The sequence below is a fragment of the Marmota flaviventris genome, chromosome 9 (genome assembly GCF_047511675.1).
Source record: "Marmota flaviventris isolate mMarFla1 chromosome 9, mMarFla1.hap1, whole genome shotgun sequence".
Classification (NCBI taxonomy): domain Eukaryota; kingdom Metazoa; phylum Chordata; class Mammalia; order Rodentia; family Sciuridae; genus Marmota; species Marmota flaviventris.
Genome location: NC_092506.1, coordinates 107,201,303 through 107,216,278, shown reverse-complemented (window position 1 = coordinate 107,216,278; position 14,976 = coordinate 107,201,303). Strand labels below are relative to the sequence as shown.

Here is a 14,976-nt window from a genome sequence, read left to right as displayed (position 1 = left end):
ACACTAACGACAAGAGAGGATGAGCAAACGTAAAAGGTCAAGGGAAAGCCAGACAAAGTGTGGCTGCGAGGTGCCAGAACAGGCAGTTAAGTTGGAAATGCAACCACCAAACCGGTTGGAGACTGTCTTAACAACCCACGTCCATGCTCTACTGTCTAAGTGATCGGTCTGGTAGCTTCCTACTGCCCAAACCCGACAGGGAAAGGACAGGAGAAAGGAGGAAGGAGGAGAAAAGAAAAGAGAAGTAGGAAGAATGTAAATTTTAAGGGAGAAGAGAAATAACTGAGTTGGAAGAAAAATGGAAGCAAAGAGTGGTGTGTGAGACGGAAGAAGAGATGCAAGAGAGAAATGGAGAGAACAGAAAGAGAATTGAATTAACAAGGCCTCACCCTACGGCTCTTGGCCGAAGTGTTACTGTTTCTCTCCTACACAGAATCAATTACCCAACACCCAGCGCCTCCAGCAACCAAACCGCCTCCGGACCGACCCCAGTTCCCCCGCGTCCTTCCCTCCAGACTCCGAGATAGATCCCCGCCCGGACCAACTCTAGCCTCTCCCCCGCCGAGCAGCCCCCACAGCTAACCCCAAACGCGGAGAAGGAGGGAGGGAGGAAGGGAGGGAGCCAGGAGGGAGGGGCTGCGGTAGGAGGCAACCATGTGGTTCCAGCTCAATTTTTTTTCCTCCTCTTTCTCCACTCGTTTTTCTTTCCAAACAGGGAAAAGTGTTCCTTGAAGCAGTAGTGCCTTTCCTACTCGCCTTCTTTCCCCCGACCCTACTCCGGGCTCAGGTCCGAGTGCGAGCTAGTGGGGCGAGCGCTGGAAGCCCCACGGTGCCTGGGAGCGCAAGGCGCGGGGACCCGGGAGAGGGGCTTGGGGACACAAGGCGTGGGGAGGGCTGCTGCGCCCGCACATGGCTGCAGCCCCCAGCGCGCACCCCGAAGCGCCGCGCCCAGCTATCCAAAGGTCTGTCGGCTGCGCCCAGCCGCCCAGCAACCAGGCAGCCGCTGAGCGGGGAAGTGCCCGCGTCCGAGAATCGGGATGTCCCTCCTCCCGCTCCTCTTGCTAGGTGAGTGCCTCGGGGAGGGCGGGAGTTTGGATGGCTCGGGGCAAACACAGTCCAGCGTCCGGGAAGACTCGCCTTCTGCACCGTGGTTCCCCGTAGCCCTTGAGTGCGCGGACCACTGGGTCCCTGCCTACCCGCCACGCAGGAGCGCATCTGGCAGCGGAGGACCGCCCAGTCGGCCATCGAAAATGTCTCACACATCTGGGCCCTTGAGCTGGCTGGGGGTTGGGGGGCATTTCCTAGTCGAGTTTGGCCGTGAACCATTTAATGTGGAGGGTCCTTCTTAGGGAGGTATTTGGTTTCAGGAGAATTGGGGGAGGGAAGGTTCATCCAGGAATTTTTGTGCCAGGTTCCTGAGGGTGGGGGGAGCTTTTTTGTTTCAAACAGGCGCCTCTGAGAGCTCAGATTAGAAACAGATGTGTTGTAGGGTAAGAGGAAGAGAGAGGGGAAGAGACTGGGCAGGAAAGGAGAGAAGGAAAAGGGGAAAGAGCGCAAGGACCATGAGAAGGTGCAAGCACTAAAGGCGACGCGTAGAGGAAGGAAAAGGGGAACGGGGAAGATAGGGAAGCAGAACAGGATAGCGGGGACCGAGCGAAGGGAAGGGGATGAAGACTTAAAACGAATGGAAACAGAGCGAGCACCACTTTTTCTTAAAACATGCTCTGGAGAGAGAAGAGCCCTCCTAGGTGTCCCTTTGTGGCCTCAGACATCCTAAAGTAGGTTGACTTACCTAGGCTGGAGAGGGAGAGGCGGGTTTGCAGGACAGGACCCCGCAGGGAATGAGCAGCCCGAGGTTTGAGAAGGGGAATGAGACTATGTGAGTGGTCAGGACAGGGGAGGCAGCAGAGAGAACTAAAGAAAATTCACAGCGTACCATGAAAGCAAGCTTGGGGTCCACCTGGAGAAAGGACCCAAAGTTACCAGGAATTCAAAAATCAAAGAGCCCACTGGGGTGGTGGAGGATGGCTGATGGTCCTGCTCAGGACACCAGACAAACACTGAGGGAAGCACTAGCAGAACTAGTCCCCAGTTTGAAATGACTAGCTGGAAGATCTCTGCCAGCTTACTCATTATTCAGGGTTTCGTTTCCTTAGCTGTGAAACAAAATGAGATTGTTCCTAAGGCTCTTTTAGCCCTGAAAACCTACAACAGTAGGTGATGGAGGGAAGCTGATGTCTAGAAGAAACAGCAAACAAAAGTGAAGAGGCACTAAAGAGCCAGCTTGGGATAGGTGGCCAGAGCTCTCTCTTTCTTTGGAACTTTACAAACTGTAGGCCACACTCAGACTGGTAATCACCCAAGCTAGTGGAACGGAAGAGGTGGGCTAACCTAAACTCAAATAGGATGGGAAATGCCTTTGGCTAAGTTTTGCAACATATGCCCTTTTGCACATCTGACCCAGCTGGATGGCACCTTGTCTCCTTCACCACTGAGTTCTCAATTACCAGATGTTTAGTAGACTCAAACATTGGAGTCCTCTTATTAGGTTCTTGTTATACTGAGCACTTTATATGTACTATTTTGTTAACTCCTTTATTCTTTATACCAACTCTATTGGCTACCCTTTGTGATTAACCTCATTTTACTGATGAAGAAATCAAGGTGTAAAGAGGTCAGATAACTTGCTCAAGGCCATGAGCTCATAGTTAGCAGAGATGGGATTTGCAGGTAGGTCAAGTACAGTTAACGGTGGAAGTGAAAAGTGACTGGTCCTTATGATCAGTTGCCATCTGCTGTTGTACCTGGTTGTGAACACCTGTGATGATCAGCTTTAGTTCAGGAGAAAGGAGGATCTGAGCAAGATATGGGTCAAAAGATGTCATAATTCACCAGCCCTTGTTTATTGAGTGCCTACTGTGCACAATCATTCCTCTGGTGAGAAAATACAACCCTGCCTTCATCATTAAAGTTATCTCTCTGATTTCTGTCTTGGGTCTGTCCTGTATGTGTGTGTGTGTGTGTGTGTGTGTGCGCGCGCGCGTGCGTGTAAGAGAGAGTTTTGATGCACTGGCGATATAACTCAGGGCCTTGTGCAACTGTTATACCATCAAGCTATATCCCCAGCCCTTGGGTCTACCTTTATAAAATTTCACAACTAAGGTCTGGGTATAAGAGAAAAGAGGACTTGTGACTTAGAATTATGCACAACTGGATTTTCATTGTTCACATCTACTATTAATCTTTTGCTACATGTAGGACTTTGTCAGGTATCCTTGAACTCATGACATCTGGACTCTGAGTTGATTAAACTGTTCAAGGAAGAGACAGACATCAGAGTGGAACAACACTGAGGGAACCCCTCCCCAGTTGACATCTCTGCAGGAATCATGAGCCCCCAGGGGAAGCAGTTCTGCTGACTGGATTAGCCCCTGATTACAAAGATGTTTTGAACCCTGATATGCTTGAGGACTCTTTAGAAAAGCCAAAAAGAAAATCCACAGAATTGCCTGAATCTTAAAATCATCTCTGGGCCTTTAAAGGGACAGTTCTGGGGCTGCTTCTGATTATGGCTGGCTTGATTTCAGGCTTTTCTTTTCCTAGAAAATGCACAATACAGCAGAGGAATTAAGAAGGCTGAGAGAGTCCAGGGTCTCATTAAGGATGGGCCAGTTGATTCTTTAACTTCTGGACCAGCCAATAAGTGAAGTCAAATGATGTGAATGAACAAGTAGTGAATGAACAAGTAGTGCTCTGAACCCTGCGGAATAGGAAGGGGGACCCCAACCCCTTCAAATACCACCCCAACCCTCCCCTGTTGTTAGGGTCCTCATGATTCCACCTTAACTTTCCTGGACATCATAATTCCATGCTACATTTGTGACCTACCTGACCTCTCTCCTCCATCCTGTACACTGCTACCTTATGAAGTAGCTGGTAGAATGCAAAGGACTTGGACTTGGGAGTCTGGCAAGCTCCCTGGGTGCTTGTTCTGACTCCTTTGTTGGTAAAATGAGGGTGGGGTACATGGATCTGGAATTCAAAATTTCTATAACCATGATCTTTCTCCCTTCTCATAAACACTTGGTAGTGCCCATTGCTTTTAATATTGAGTGCAAATATTTCAGTCTGAGAGGATGGGGAAAGAGTTTGGTTTCCCAGAAAATGAGCTCAAGGAAGACTTGAAAGTATAGGCCACTGGGATAGGTCATGATGATGGGCATAATAATGAGATATTTTATATATATATATATATATATATATATATATATATATATATATATATATATATATATATTTTTTTTTTTTTTTTTTTTTTCCCCCAGTAGGCTCATATCTTGTCTCATCCTATTTTTGTCTTGTATACATACGAGTGGATTTCATGAAGGTACTTAATGATGAACTAGACATACTTTTTTTTTAAGTTAGAGTCACAGATTTTCAAAATTGGAAAAAAGCTAAGAGAATGTCTAAATCAATAGCTCATGAAATTTTGAGTCCGAGACCCTTCTGAAAATCTGATGAAAACCACAAAAACCACTTCTTATCAAAGTTGCACATGCATCAAATTTTGCCAATAATTTCTAGGGGCTGATTAACCTTTTGATATCCTTCCTTGGAACCTAAGTTTAAAGAGACTTGGCTAAGGTTTTACAGCTAGCTTAGTAGAAGGGTCAGGACTGGAACCCTATTTCTGTGATGTGTCCCTATCCCATGTTCTTGAAACAGAAAAATGTCTCTCCTTCCTTTTCAGCTCATGTAGTTAAACTTCAAGATCACAGTCACTCTTCAGTGCTTCAGTTAAATGAGCTAAATGCTGAATAATTGGCATGGTTTTTATGTTGAGAAATTGGTTGAAAAATAGGGCAGATGTCGTAACATTTCAATTTAACTATCATAACTGGAAATCCTGGAAACTTTGTGCAGTGTCATGTTTAATGTCTGGTGCATTTAGGAGAAAGGAATCAATATCCTAAGTTCCAAAGATGTTGGTGTGTGCATACAAGGAGTGGGACCGGAAATCAGTGGCTTCAACCTTTATGATTTTTCTGGGTTATCCTGGACAAATCATACCACCCTCAGTTTCCTCCTGTGTGCAATGAGGATATTAGCCTAAGGTTAGCTCATATTCCACTACCTCAAATTGTGAGGTTTTGAATTCTAAGATTGTGCTAGCTGGTTAAGATGTGGTTGTGATCAGGAAGACCTGGGTACTGCCATGCTTGATTTTTTTCAGTTACTGTCTGCTCATAGCAATATGTGGCATATGATTATGCACCCAGAAGAGCCAATGAGCCAATACAAAGAAAACAGTCATGACCTCCATCCTGCAACTGTGCTGTGGCTCTGTGAACCAGGGAACATCATTCGAGGTCAGGGTAATGACCAGATCTCCCTGCCCAGGAAATTCAGAAACTGAAATACAAAGGACCTCATCCTAGGCCATTACCTACAAAACTCCAATAAGAATAGACACCCAGGAGAGACTTCAGTGTAAAGAGTATTGTGTGAAACAATTTGCAAGCATTAAGCATTTTCTTCTATTTTTAAGGCACAATTTGCATATAATAATGTGTACCTATTAAACATATAGCTTAATGGATTCCTTGCATGGATTTGAATCTGCGCTTGGGGTTTGAAATATGAGTTGCATATTATTATTATTAGCTCATTGTTATACCCTGAGAGGAGAGCATTTAGAGCAGGAGTATTTTGATGATGTATTTAATTTCTAATATTTGTAATGGTGAAGCAGTTTCTTAAGTACATTAGCCAAACTTATCTCTCCCTCCAATTGTTCTCTGAGAGTAAATGTCATTATTACTACTGCATTTTACAAATAAATAAAATGAGGCTTAAAGAAGTAAAATAAGCTTTTTAGGAAAACGCTGTTAGTAAACAAGTGAGCTGGGACATCAAGCCAGGACTTTGGATTCCAAACACCATGTACCTTCCACTTACCAGGAGAGATGCTATTATTCTGAAATCATGGCTGTGTGGCCAAGAAGATAGTGTCTGGCCACAACAATGGGGTGCTAAACCATACATCCCAAAGTGGGAAATTCTATTGGAACATTTATTATCACCCATTCCCTTCCCAGGTTCATTCAAATTTTTCATAAGTAGTTTGTTTGATTTAATGACTTGTTTATAACTGAGTCACTAGTCATATATCATGTGTGGATTACTAGTCCCTTCTACTTAGTTGGAGCCCTCTTGTAGTCCTTGAGCTTACTATATAGAGTGCCCTGCTCTGGGGTCTGATGCAGTCTCCCTTCTTAGCCATGATCTTGAGGCTGTGGATGGTGAAGCCTTAGGGAGGGGTAGGACTTGCTTGTATGTTGCTTTTTCTAGTAAAATTCCTATTTTCTGCAGTTCTGATTTCCTTGTTTCCTAAAGAAAGAATGCAGATTCTACCACTCACCCTTTTCCCCTGCCCCACTCCCCACCACAGTACTGGTTATCCGAGCTCCTAAATGTCTGGATTCTGGGAAAATAAAAGTGTATTTCCTTTGGCACCCTGCAGACCCACATGGGGAAGAATGCTGACATCAGACCTTGATTTTGTGAGTGGCAGTCAGTTCAATGGCTGTGTGTGCAATCTCAGCCAAAGTCTGCTGGTGATAAGACTGAAAACTGCTTTGTTTCAAGAGAAGGCAGGGAAGAAAGCTGTTTCCTTTGCGCCCATACTGAGAGGAGAAAATGAGCACTCTCTTCAGAATAGCTCCCCAATCAGTGTGGAATATTGGAAGTTTTTCTAAAGAGAAGCAGCAGAGGAGGTCTTGAAAGACTGGGTCAGAAAACTGGAGTAGACAGAAGAGGAAGGCTATGGGCAGGGGGAGGGGAAACAAGGAGAGAGGCCAGAAAAGGAGGGAAGAGGAGGAAGGCAGAGGGACTGCAGAGCAGGGAAAACCAAGCTAAACCAACCTGGTGTTTGTGCAGCACCCTTTCCTGAGATCATTCTTTTTCAGGGAATTCGCTGTTCCCCCTTTATCCTCTTTGTTCTTTTGTGGTGTGGTCCTGGGAACTGAACGCAGGGGACCTCTACCCTGAGCTGCATTTCCAGCCCATATTTTTATTTGCTTTATTTTGAGACAAGGTCTCAGTAACTTGCCCAGACTGGTCTCAGACTTGTGATCCTCCTGCCTTAGCCTCTCCCAGGTCACTGGGATTATAAGAATGCACCTTGTACCCTGTTCCCTGTAGTGTTCTTTAGCACTCGCATCTTACCCTGCCATTTCTGACTGCATTCATACTCACTCCCTCTCAAGATAATTACAGAAGGGCCAGGCATGGTGTCTCACAACTGTAGTCCTATTGATTCCAGAGGTTGAAGCAGCTGAATTGCCAAGTTCAAGGTCAGCCTCATTAAGTTATCAAGGCCCTAAGAAACTTAGCAAAACCCTATCTCAAAATAGAGAATAAAAAGGGTTGGGGATGTGGCTCAGTGGTAAAGTGCTCCTGGACACCCCCCAAATCCCCAGTACCCCCCAAAAATGCCCAGTATCAAAAAAAATTAAAAAAATTAGGGATGAGCCTTGCAGTCTTCAGATCCTAAGCTAGGCTCTGAGACTCCAATAACAATTTCTGTCCCCTAAGAATTCACCCAGTGGGGAGACAGTCATAAACATGAAATTACAGAAAGGACAGAGAGATCATGTAGGAAAGCACCAAAATTTCTAGGAGTTCAAGGAGGAGGCAACTTATTTGCATGCCATCTGTGAAGGTCCGGTATTTCTTCTTCTGTGGTCTTCAGGGTCTATGTCTGATCTTTTCATATTCCTCACCGCACTTTCATGTGAGTGAGGTTGGTGCTAAATAAGCAGGGGTTGGGGGTGATGGATCACCCCATCAGCATGGAAAAGGATGCATTAATCAGCGTGTGTCCTTGGCATTTGGCCAGGTACTTCCTGGAGGGATTGAATCTCCCCAAGACCTTGCCTCTTCAAAGTTATGGTGTCATTCTTCATCACAACCTGCCAGCTACATAGCTACCACTATTGCCTCTTCCCTCATGGGAGGCTAAAAAGAAAAAGAAAGAATTATTCTATCAGTGAATTTGAAGCTCTTAATAAGGGCAGTCTGTTCACCCGGGGTCTGTTCACCCAGGGTCTGTATGGTATTCCTCCATGTGGAAAGAGAATAGGATCAAGTCAGGGAGGAATTTTCATTATCAGGAAAAGAGACTCAGCCCCTGACATTCTTATTTCTTTTCTGGATGGTGTTGGGGGTGGGGATCCAATCCCTGAGAGGGAAATTGCTTTGTGACTTCACTGTTTAAATTTAGGCCTGGGTTTGTGGGGATCGTTCAGACTTGGAGCAATAAGCCTTCTAACCCAAACTCTGTCACTTCTCATTACTTCCAATGACAGTTCCAATTATTTCCAATCACTCTTCAAGGGAAGAGCAGGGGGATGGAGCATAAAGCTTCCCATGTGGACCAGCCATGGAGCAACTGCTATAAGAGCTGGCCATTGGAGTCCCCAGACCCTGGCTTGAAGCCTGTCTGGGGTGCTGCATAATTGCATGACCTTGAGCAGATTACTTCACCTCCCTAACCTTATTTTTTCTCGACAGTAACAATGTCATAGTGTGCGCATATGTGAGAGAAAATTAAATGAAGCTAATGCATGTAAAGAATTTCAGCCCCCTACTTGGTACATAATGAACAGCGAACATCTATTGTTATCGTGACTGTCTTTGCTGGGGGGAGGGTCAGCCCAGGGGTATTTGTGGAACCTGCTGGAAGACAGCTGATTTGGGTCATGGGGCCAGTCTTCAGTGTTCTGGCCATGGCTGCTCCTCTGCCCTGCAGGCAAGTTCCTGGTGTCCTTTGGGTAATATTGCCTTGCTCCAGGACCCCAAGGGACTCATAGACCCCATCTGTGCCCCATCTGTCTGCAACTGCTCCAGGAGAGTAACTTTTTGTTTTATTTATCCCTGGGCAAGAGATGCCCTTCCTATGCTGCTTAGCATGCTGTCTGCAGGTCGCTGAAGCAACATCACAGCATATAAGTCTTTTCTCAAGCTGTGCCTTCTCTACCACATGCTCTCTAATACCTGTGCCAATGTGGACTGCCCCAGCTTGGGCAAATAACTGCTTGTTTCATTTTTGCTTTCAGTGGCAGATAGTTTTATTGAGCATTTACTATATACTAGGCATCATGCTAGGGATTCTCATACAAGTAATTACAATGATCAATGAGGTTGGTATTATTCTTACTTTACAGGTCAGAAAACTGAGGTTAGGTATTTTGTCCTGGGCTGTACAGCTTGATATAACAAAATGGTAAATTTGAGCTCAGTTTACTTTCTGTAAAGTAAACATGGAGCCGGGAAGTCAGAAATGAAAAGATAGCAAAGGTAACAGGCACAGTTACATGAAGCTTAATAATAGGGATATGTGTTAGTTTTAGTCACCATGAACAAAACACCTGACACAAATAACTTGGGGGGGAAAGATTTTGGCCAGCAGTTTCAGAGGTCTTAGTCCACACTCAGCCACTCCCTTGCTTTGGGCCTGAGGTGAGGCAGAACATCATGGTAGAAGCGTGTGGAAGAGAAAAGTTGCTCAGCTCATGGATGCCAAGAAGAAGAGAGAGTGAGAGGGAGAGAAAGGGGAGAAGATAAACCCTTCCAGGAACGTCCCCAGTGACCTACTTCCTCCAAGGAGGCCCTACCTGCCTCCAGTTTCTACCTCCTCCTAGTACTCTCTTCAGGTATCAAGAGATGATTCCATTGATGAGGTCTGAGCCCTCATGATCCACTCACTTCCCCAAAGCCCTCCCTCTGAATATTGCTTCACTGGAGACCAAGCCTTCAACACACAAATTTGGGGGACATTCAGATTCAAAACCTAACAGGATCTGTTCTAAGAAATTGTTACCAGGCGATTCTGTCCCTATACAAAATTAAAGTGTACTTACACAACCAAGGTGGCTATGGCGCCACTAGATCTAATCTTGTGGGACCACCTTAATGTATTTGATCTATTGTTGACTGAGTCTTCTTAACATGGCACATGACTCGCTGATACACAGCAGGAGGCCACTCAGGGACGCCTTCCAAGGAACTATAGATTCCTATGATCTCAAGCAGTCATGTCCTGACCAAAATTAGACTCTGAAGAGCCCAACACCCAAATTCAAGATGTGTTGAATTACATTTCCTTTTTAAATTCAGAAGGAAAGGCAAACTTCAAGGTGAGAAGAAAAATCTGTTCTTTTCTGCTCACCTGAGCAGCAAAGTGTGATTTTTCTCCTGATGAGAGAGGGCTGAACTGGTGTCCCAGATTCCTGCAGGCCCAGAAGTCTTGCTCCAAATGTATCCTCGGGCCAGGCAGGTGAAGTCTGGGTTTTCAGCTGAGGTTTTGTCCCCATTCACTTCCCTCTGAGGGAGTTTCCTCCCCCACTCACTACAGCCTGTAACTAAGTGCAGCAGGTTCTGCCCCCTCTGTCCTCCTTGGAGGAAGGTCTGGAAATGAGGCCACCTCTCTGCAACCCCCTTTCATCTCCACTGCTTCTTACACCCTCTTCCTAGAGCCCTGCAGCTTCCCAGGCCTCGAGGAATCCAGGTGACTCTATTCCACATACTGCCATGGTAGCCTGACCTTCCTCCTGCTCCTTCCCTCTCCAGACCCAAAATGGCCTGTTCTCAGTCTAACACCAAAGGAGAGAGGGAGAGAGAGCTCTATACAGATAACCCTCAGTACTGTCTTTCCTTTCTGTTTCTTCTCCTGATGCACCCACCCCCCCCCCCCATAACTTTTGCAGGAGATCTACCCCTGAAAGACTAGACTGCCAAGTGGCCCCAAGTTTACAGAGGTGCTTTGCCTCAAGTCCCACACCTGGCTCACAAAGACCTCCTCACTATGGTCCTTCTATTCCCCTGGGCCTTGTTACATCTTCTGCCCTTCCTCCCATCCTTTAAGAACAGGGGTTCAAAAACTCAATATCACCATATCTTCATTTCTGGATTCGCTGACTCTCCAGGCTGAGAACTCTGTACTCCCAGAGCTGCTTGTTCACACCTTTTTTGGGGGCGGGGAGGGGAGACTGGAGATTTAACCCAGAGGTGCTTAGCCCACTGAGCCATATCCTCAGCCCTTTTTATTTTGAGAGAAGGCCCAACTAAGTGGCTAAGGCTAGCTTTTAATTTGCCATCCTCCTTCCTCAGCCTCCTGACCCATTGGGATTACAGGCATGCGCCACCACACGTGGCTTGTTCAAAACTTTTGAATAGCATAGGTGACATTACAATGCCATTTGGAGTTCTCAGTCTTCTCCTGGGATTGCAGAAGGGAATACCAGATCAACCCAGCAATGTGGACTGACTCCTGCTCTGGCCCTCTTAGGTCCTCCGAGGTGAATGACTAAAGAATCATGTGTGGGCCCTGAGCCAATTCAGGGGCCCCTTTCCTCCTGCATGGAGCTTAAGACACTCTTCCTTCTCTTTTCCTGCTTCTCTTCTGCCTTGATGGGTTCACCTTGTTTATTACCAACCCTACCAGGCTATTACAGAGGCAGAGTAAGCAGAAAAAATACAAGTCAGGCAATGATCACAGAAAATTTAGCTGGGACTTAAAACATAGGATCTCCAGGTTTAGTGCTTACATGTATGTTAGCTCATCTAATCTGCATGGCAGTGTTGTGAGGCAGATATTGTCAGATTGTTTTGCAAATAAGGTTCAGAGAGGTTAAGCAATTGTTCTGGTGTACCTCAGTGAGTCAAATCAAAACTAGAAGCTAGGTCTTCTAGTTCCCAAATCACTTCTTTTCCCCTTGCTCTAAATGACCATGAACCCTGTTGTAAGTAGATTATGCATCCCATAGCTTTCAGCAGGACTTCTGTGCTGGTTCCCCTCTTCAATTTTTTTTCTCTCCACCCCTACCCATTAAGTGGACATTCAGGGAGCTTTCTTTGAAAGACAATTGCCAGTAGATAATGGCAATGACCGTAGGTACAGTGAGCAGCCATCCTAATTTGCCCAGGAATGGGGTTTCTGAGGATGTGAAATACAGGATCTTTAGGGCTGAAACCTGAACAGTTTTGAAAAAATCATCTGGTAAGTCACCTTAGTATTATCTCGCCACCTCAAGTGTGATCTTCACACTAGCCTCTGGTTTTACTGGGGAACTTTATAAAAATGCAGATTCTCAGAACTTTTCAAAACCCTGAACCCAAATCTGCCTTCAGAGCAAGATCCTCATGAAGTTATTTAAAAAGACACATACAAATGCACACACATACATAGTATTTGAGAAGCTCTAGAGCAGGACTTAAAGCATCTTCAACAAGAGTTAGGGAATTGGAAGTTCACACCTGAATTAACTAAACTAGGACAGAATTTTCTGTAATTGTGGATGCCATGCAATGCTACAAAAGACTTAGGTCTGTAAATAGTGGAAAGGGGTTAGGGTCTCCTGTTCAATTGAATTAGTTAACTTTTTCATCACTGTGACCAAAATACAAGATAAGAACAACTTATAGGAGGGAAAGTTTATTTGGTGCTCACAGTTCCAGAGGCCTCAGTCTATATATGGCCAAGTCCATTGCTCTGGGCCCAAAGTGTAGAGAAGCTGCTCCCCTTGTGGCAGCCAAGAAGCAAAGAAAGAAGGGAGGAAGAGACCACGGGACAGGACGCGGGATGGGGGGTGGGGGGATGCACCCTTCCAGGGCATGCCCCCAGTGACACACCTCTTCCAGCCAGGACCCACCTACCTACAGTTTCCACCCAGTCAATCCATTCAAACTGAACTGATTAGGTTGCAGCTCTTGCTATCCACTCATTTCATCTCTGAACATTCCTGTAATAACACACGCACTTTTGGGGGACACCTCATATCAAAACCATAATAGGGGAAGGGTGGTAGGTGATTCAGCATTGTGTAAACATGAGTGAGCAATGGTTAAGATCTTCTGTCCCACCATCTTCTGTTTAGTATTCCAGATGCCCATCTCCTTCCAACAATGACGTTCTTAGGAAGGTGTTGCAATTTCCTGGTTCCCTGGCTATGTCCCTTGATTAGGAACCATCTAGAATGTCACAGTGATAGCAGATAAGCCACAGCATATGCCAGGACAGTAGCAGGCTGTGTTCTTGGGGCCCCAGGGCTCAGAGATGTGAAATAAAAGCCAAAAGGGTAATGCGTATAATAGGAGCCATACTTGACAAACAGCAGACCCTCGGTAGCTCTTGACAAAATAATCAGTTTATCCAAGATATTCCAAACCCACATGTGTTCCCTTTGTTGCCTGGTTCCCCATCACAAGAATCTAACCTGGCTTTGCAAACAAGCTATCAGTGACGTCCTGCCTGTTCTTGCCCATGGTGGTTGCCTATCTTGGATGTGAACAGAAGTAATCCAGTCAGTGCTCCAGGTGCGGAAGGGGCTGGTAGAGTCCTCAGGTGCTTCATTGACTTCTCTAGACCTTGACTTATCTTGCAGGAAATTTGGGTGAAAGCAGTTGTTCAATTCTTTTAAATGGGCTCAGTGCATTATCTTCTGTTCATCTTTTTTTTTTTTTTTTTCTCTTAAACCTGCCTATCCGATGTTAATATGAAAGGCACAAAGCAAGGTGGGAAAGTCATTTGTATTTCTGGGATTGCAGTGTGGCCTTGAACTAAAAGAAGCATAACCCACATTTGTTGACTCTCTCTATTCCAAGTCACATGCTCAGTAGGGAGCTAGAAAGAAGGGCAGCCCAGGGGAGAGAAAGACAGGCAGGGCAGGAGACGAATGTGTTCATCCATTCAGTTAGAGCTGTTTCAGACCAAACTGATTTCTGGGCTAATATTAATCCCTCCCTGAAACCAAGCCATCACTTTACTCATAAAATGGGGAGATGTCTCAGATGTAGATCTGGTTTTAAAGCAATTTCTTCCATTCATGTTATTTTCCCCAGGATCTCAAAGGGCTTGGTTGTAGGTGGATCTTATAAGAAAATAAGAATTTCAGTTAAGGAGCAACTCGTTGTGTTTGTTCTTGTGAGTGGAGATGGAGTCATACATGCCCCAAGACCCTGCTCATTAACAGTCTGGTCGGAGATTGACAAAGGAAAAAGAAAATAGTGAATGATGTCAGATAGAAGAGATTTCATGCTAAAATGTTTAGAACAGGAAATAATGGAAATGAGACTTTTGGGGGAAAGGTGGGCAATAAATTGGAATATTCTTTAGCTAACAGTGGAGAAAGAATATGTGTACCTGGCTGGGTGTGGTGGCACATGCAATTTGGGAGGCTGAGGCAGGAGGATCACAAATTCAAGGTCAGCCTCAGCAACTTAGTGAGGCCCTAACCAACTTAATGAGACCCTGTTTCAGAATAAAAAATAAAAATGGAGATGTGGCTCAGGAGTAAATTGCCTCAGGGGTTCAATCCCCAGTACTCCCCCACCCCCACCCCCAAAAAAGAAAATATGTGTACTAGGAGGTGAAAGCAAAGTCATTTGAGGGCATTGCATCAGGGGGCAGGCAAGTGGGTGGAATGTGGAGTCTGAGAGCCTGGAGCATAAGAAGAGGTGGGGAAAGGACATGTGGGAGTGGAGGCTATTGTGAAATAGTTGTTCAGTTTCATTCTGGAAATAGCACACTTTCATGGTTTACAGGCTGATTGGGGCACCCACCTCAGGCACTGTTGGGAAGTGATGGGAAGTGCTATGGTTTGGATGTGGTTTGCCCTCACCAGCATGGCAATATTTAGAGTTGCTACAAGATTTATTGTGTGCCAATTCCCCTCTGACTGCTATAAGGCTTGACATTGCAGCATTTGTTATAATGAGGGTCCACTTGTTTGTGCAGCTTCCTCTTTCCCCAGTCTTCCCTATTCTTTCTGGTACAGGAGATTAAATGATGAACACTTTTACAAATTGATCTGTCCCATCCACCTAATAGAAATCACTTCCAGGAAGATGATTAGCCACCCTCTATTTATGAAAACAGCAAAAACTCAGTATTTGCAAAAAGCCCTTTCCTAA

The 14,976-nt window shown here is 45.4% G+C and overlaps 1 protein-coding gene across 1 annotated transcript in view; it reads left to right on the top strand.

The window, feature by feature from the left end:
* The first annotated feature begins 659 nt into the window (after positions 1–659).
* Positions 660–14,976, top strand: part of Clmp (CXADR like membrane protein) — a 97,356-nt gene continuing 83,039 nt past the window's right edge. The window contains exon 1 of the mRNA XM_027930597.2: positions 660–1,065. Coding sequence (XP_027786398.2) covers positions 1,038–1,065 — 28 coding nt within the window. The 5' untranslated portion in view covers positions 660–1,037. The remainder of the gene's footprint in view (positions 1,066–14,976) is intronic.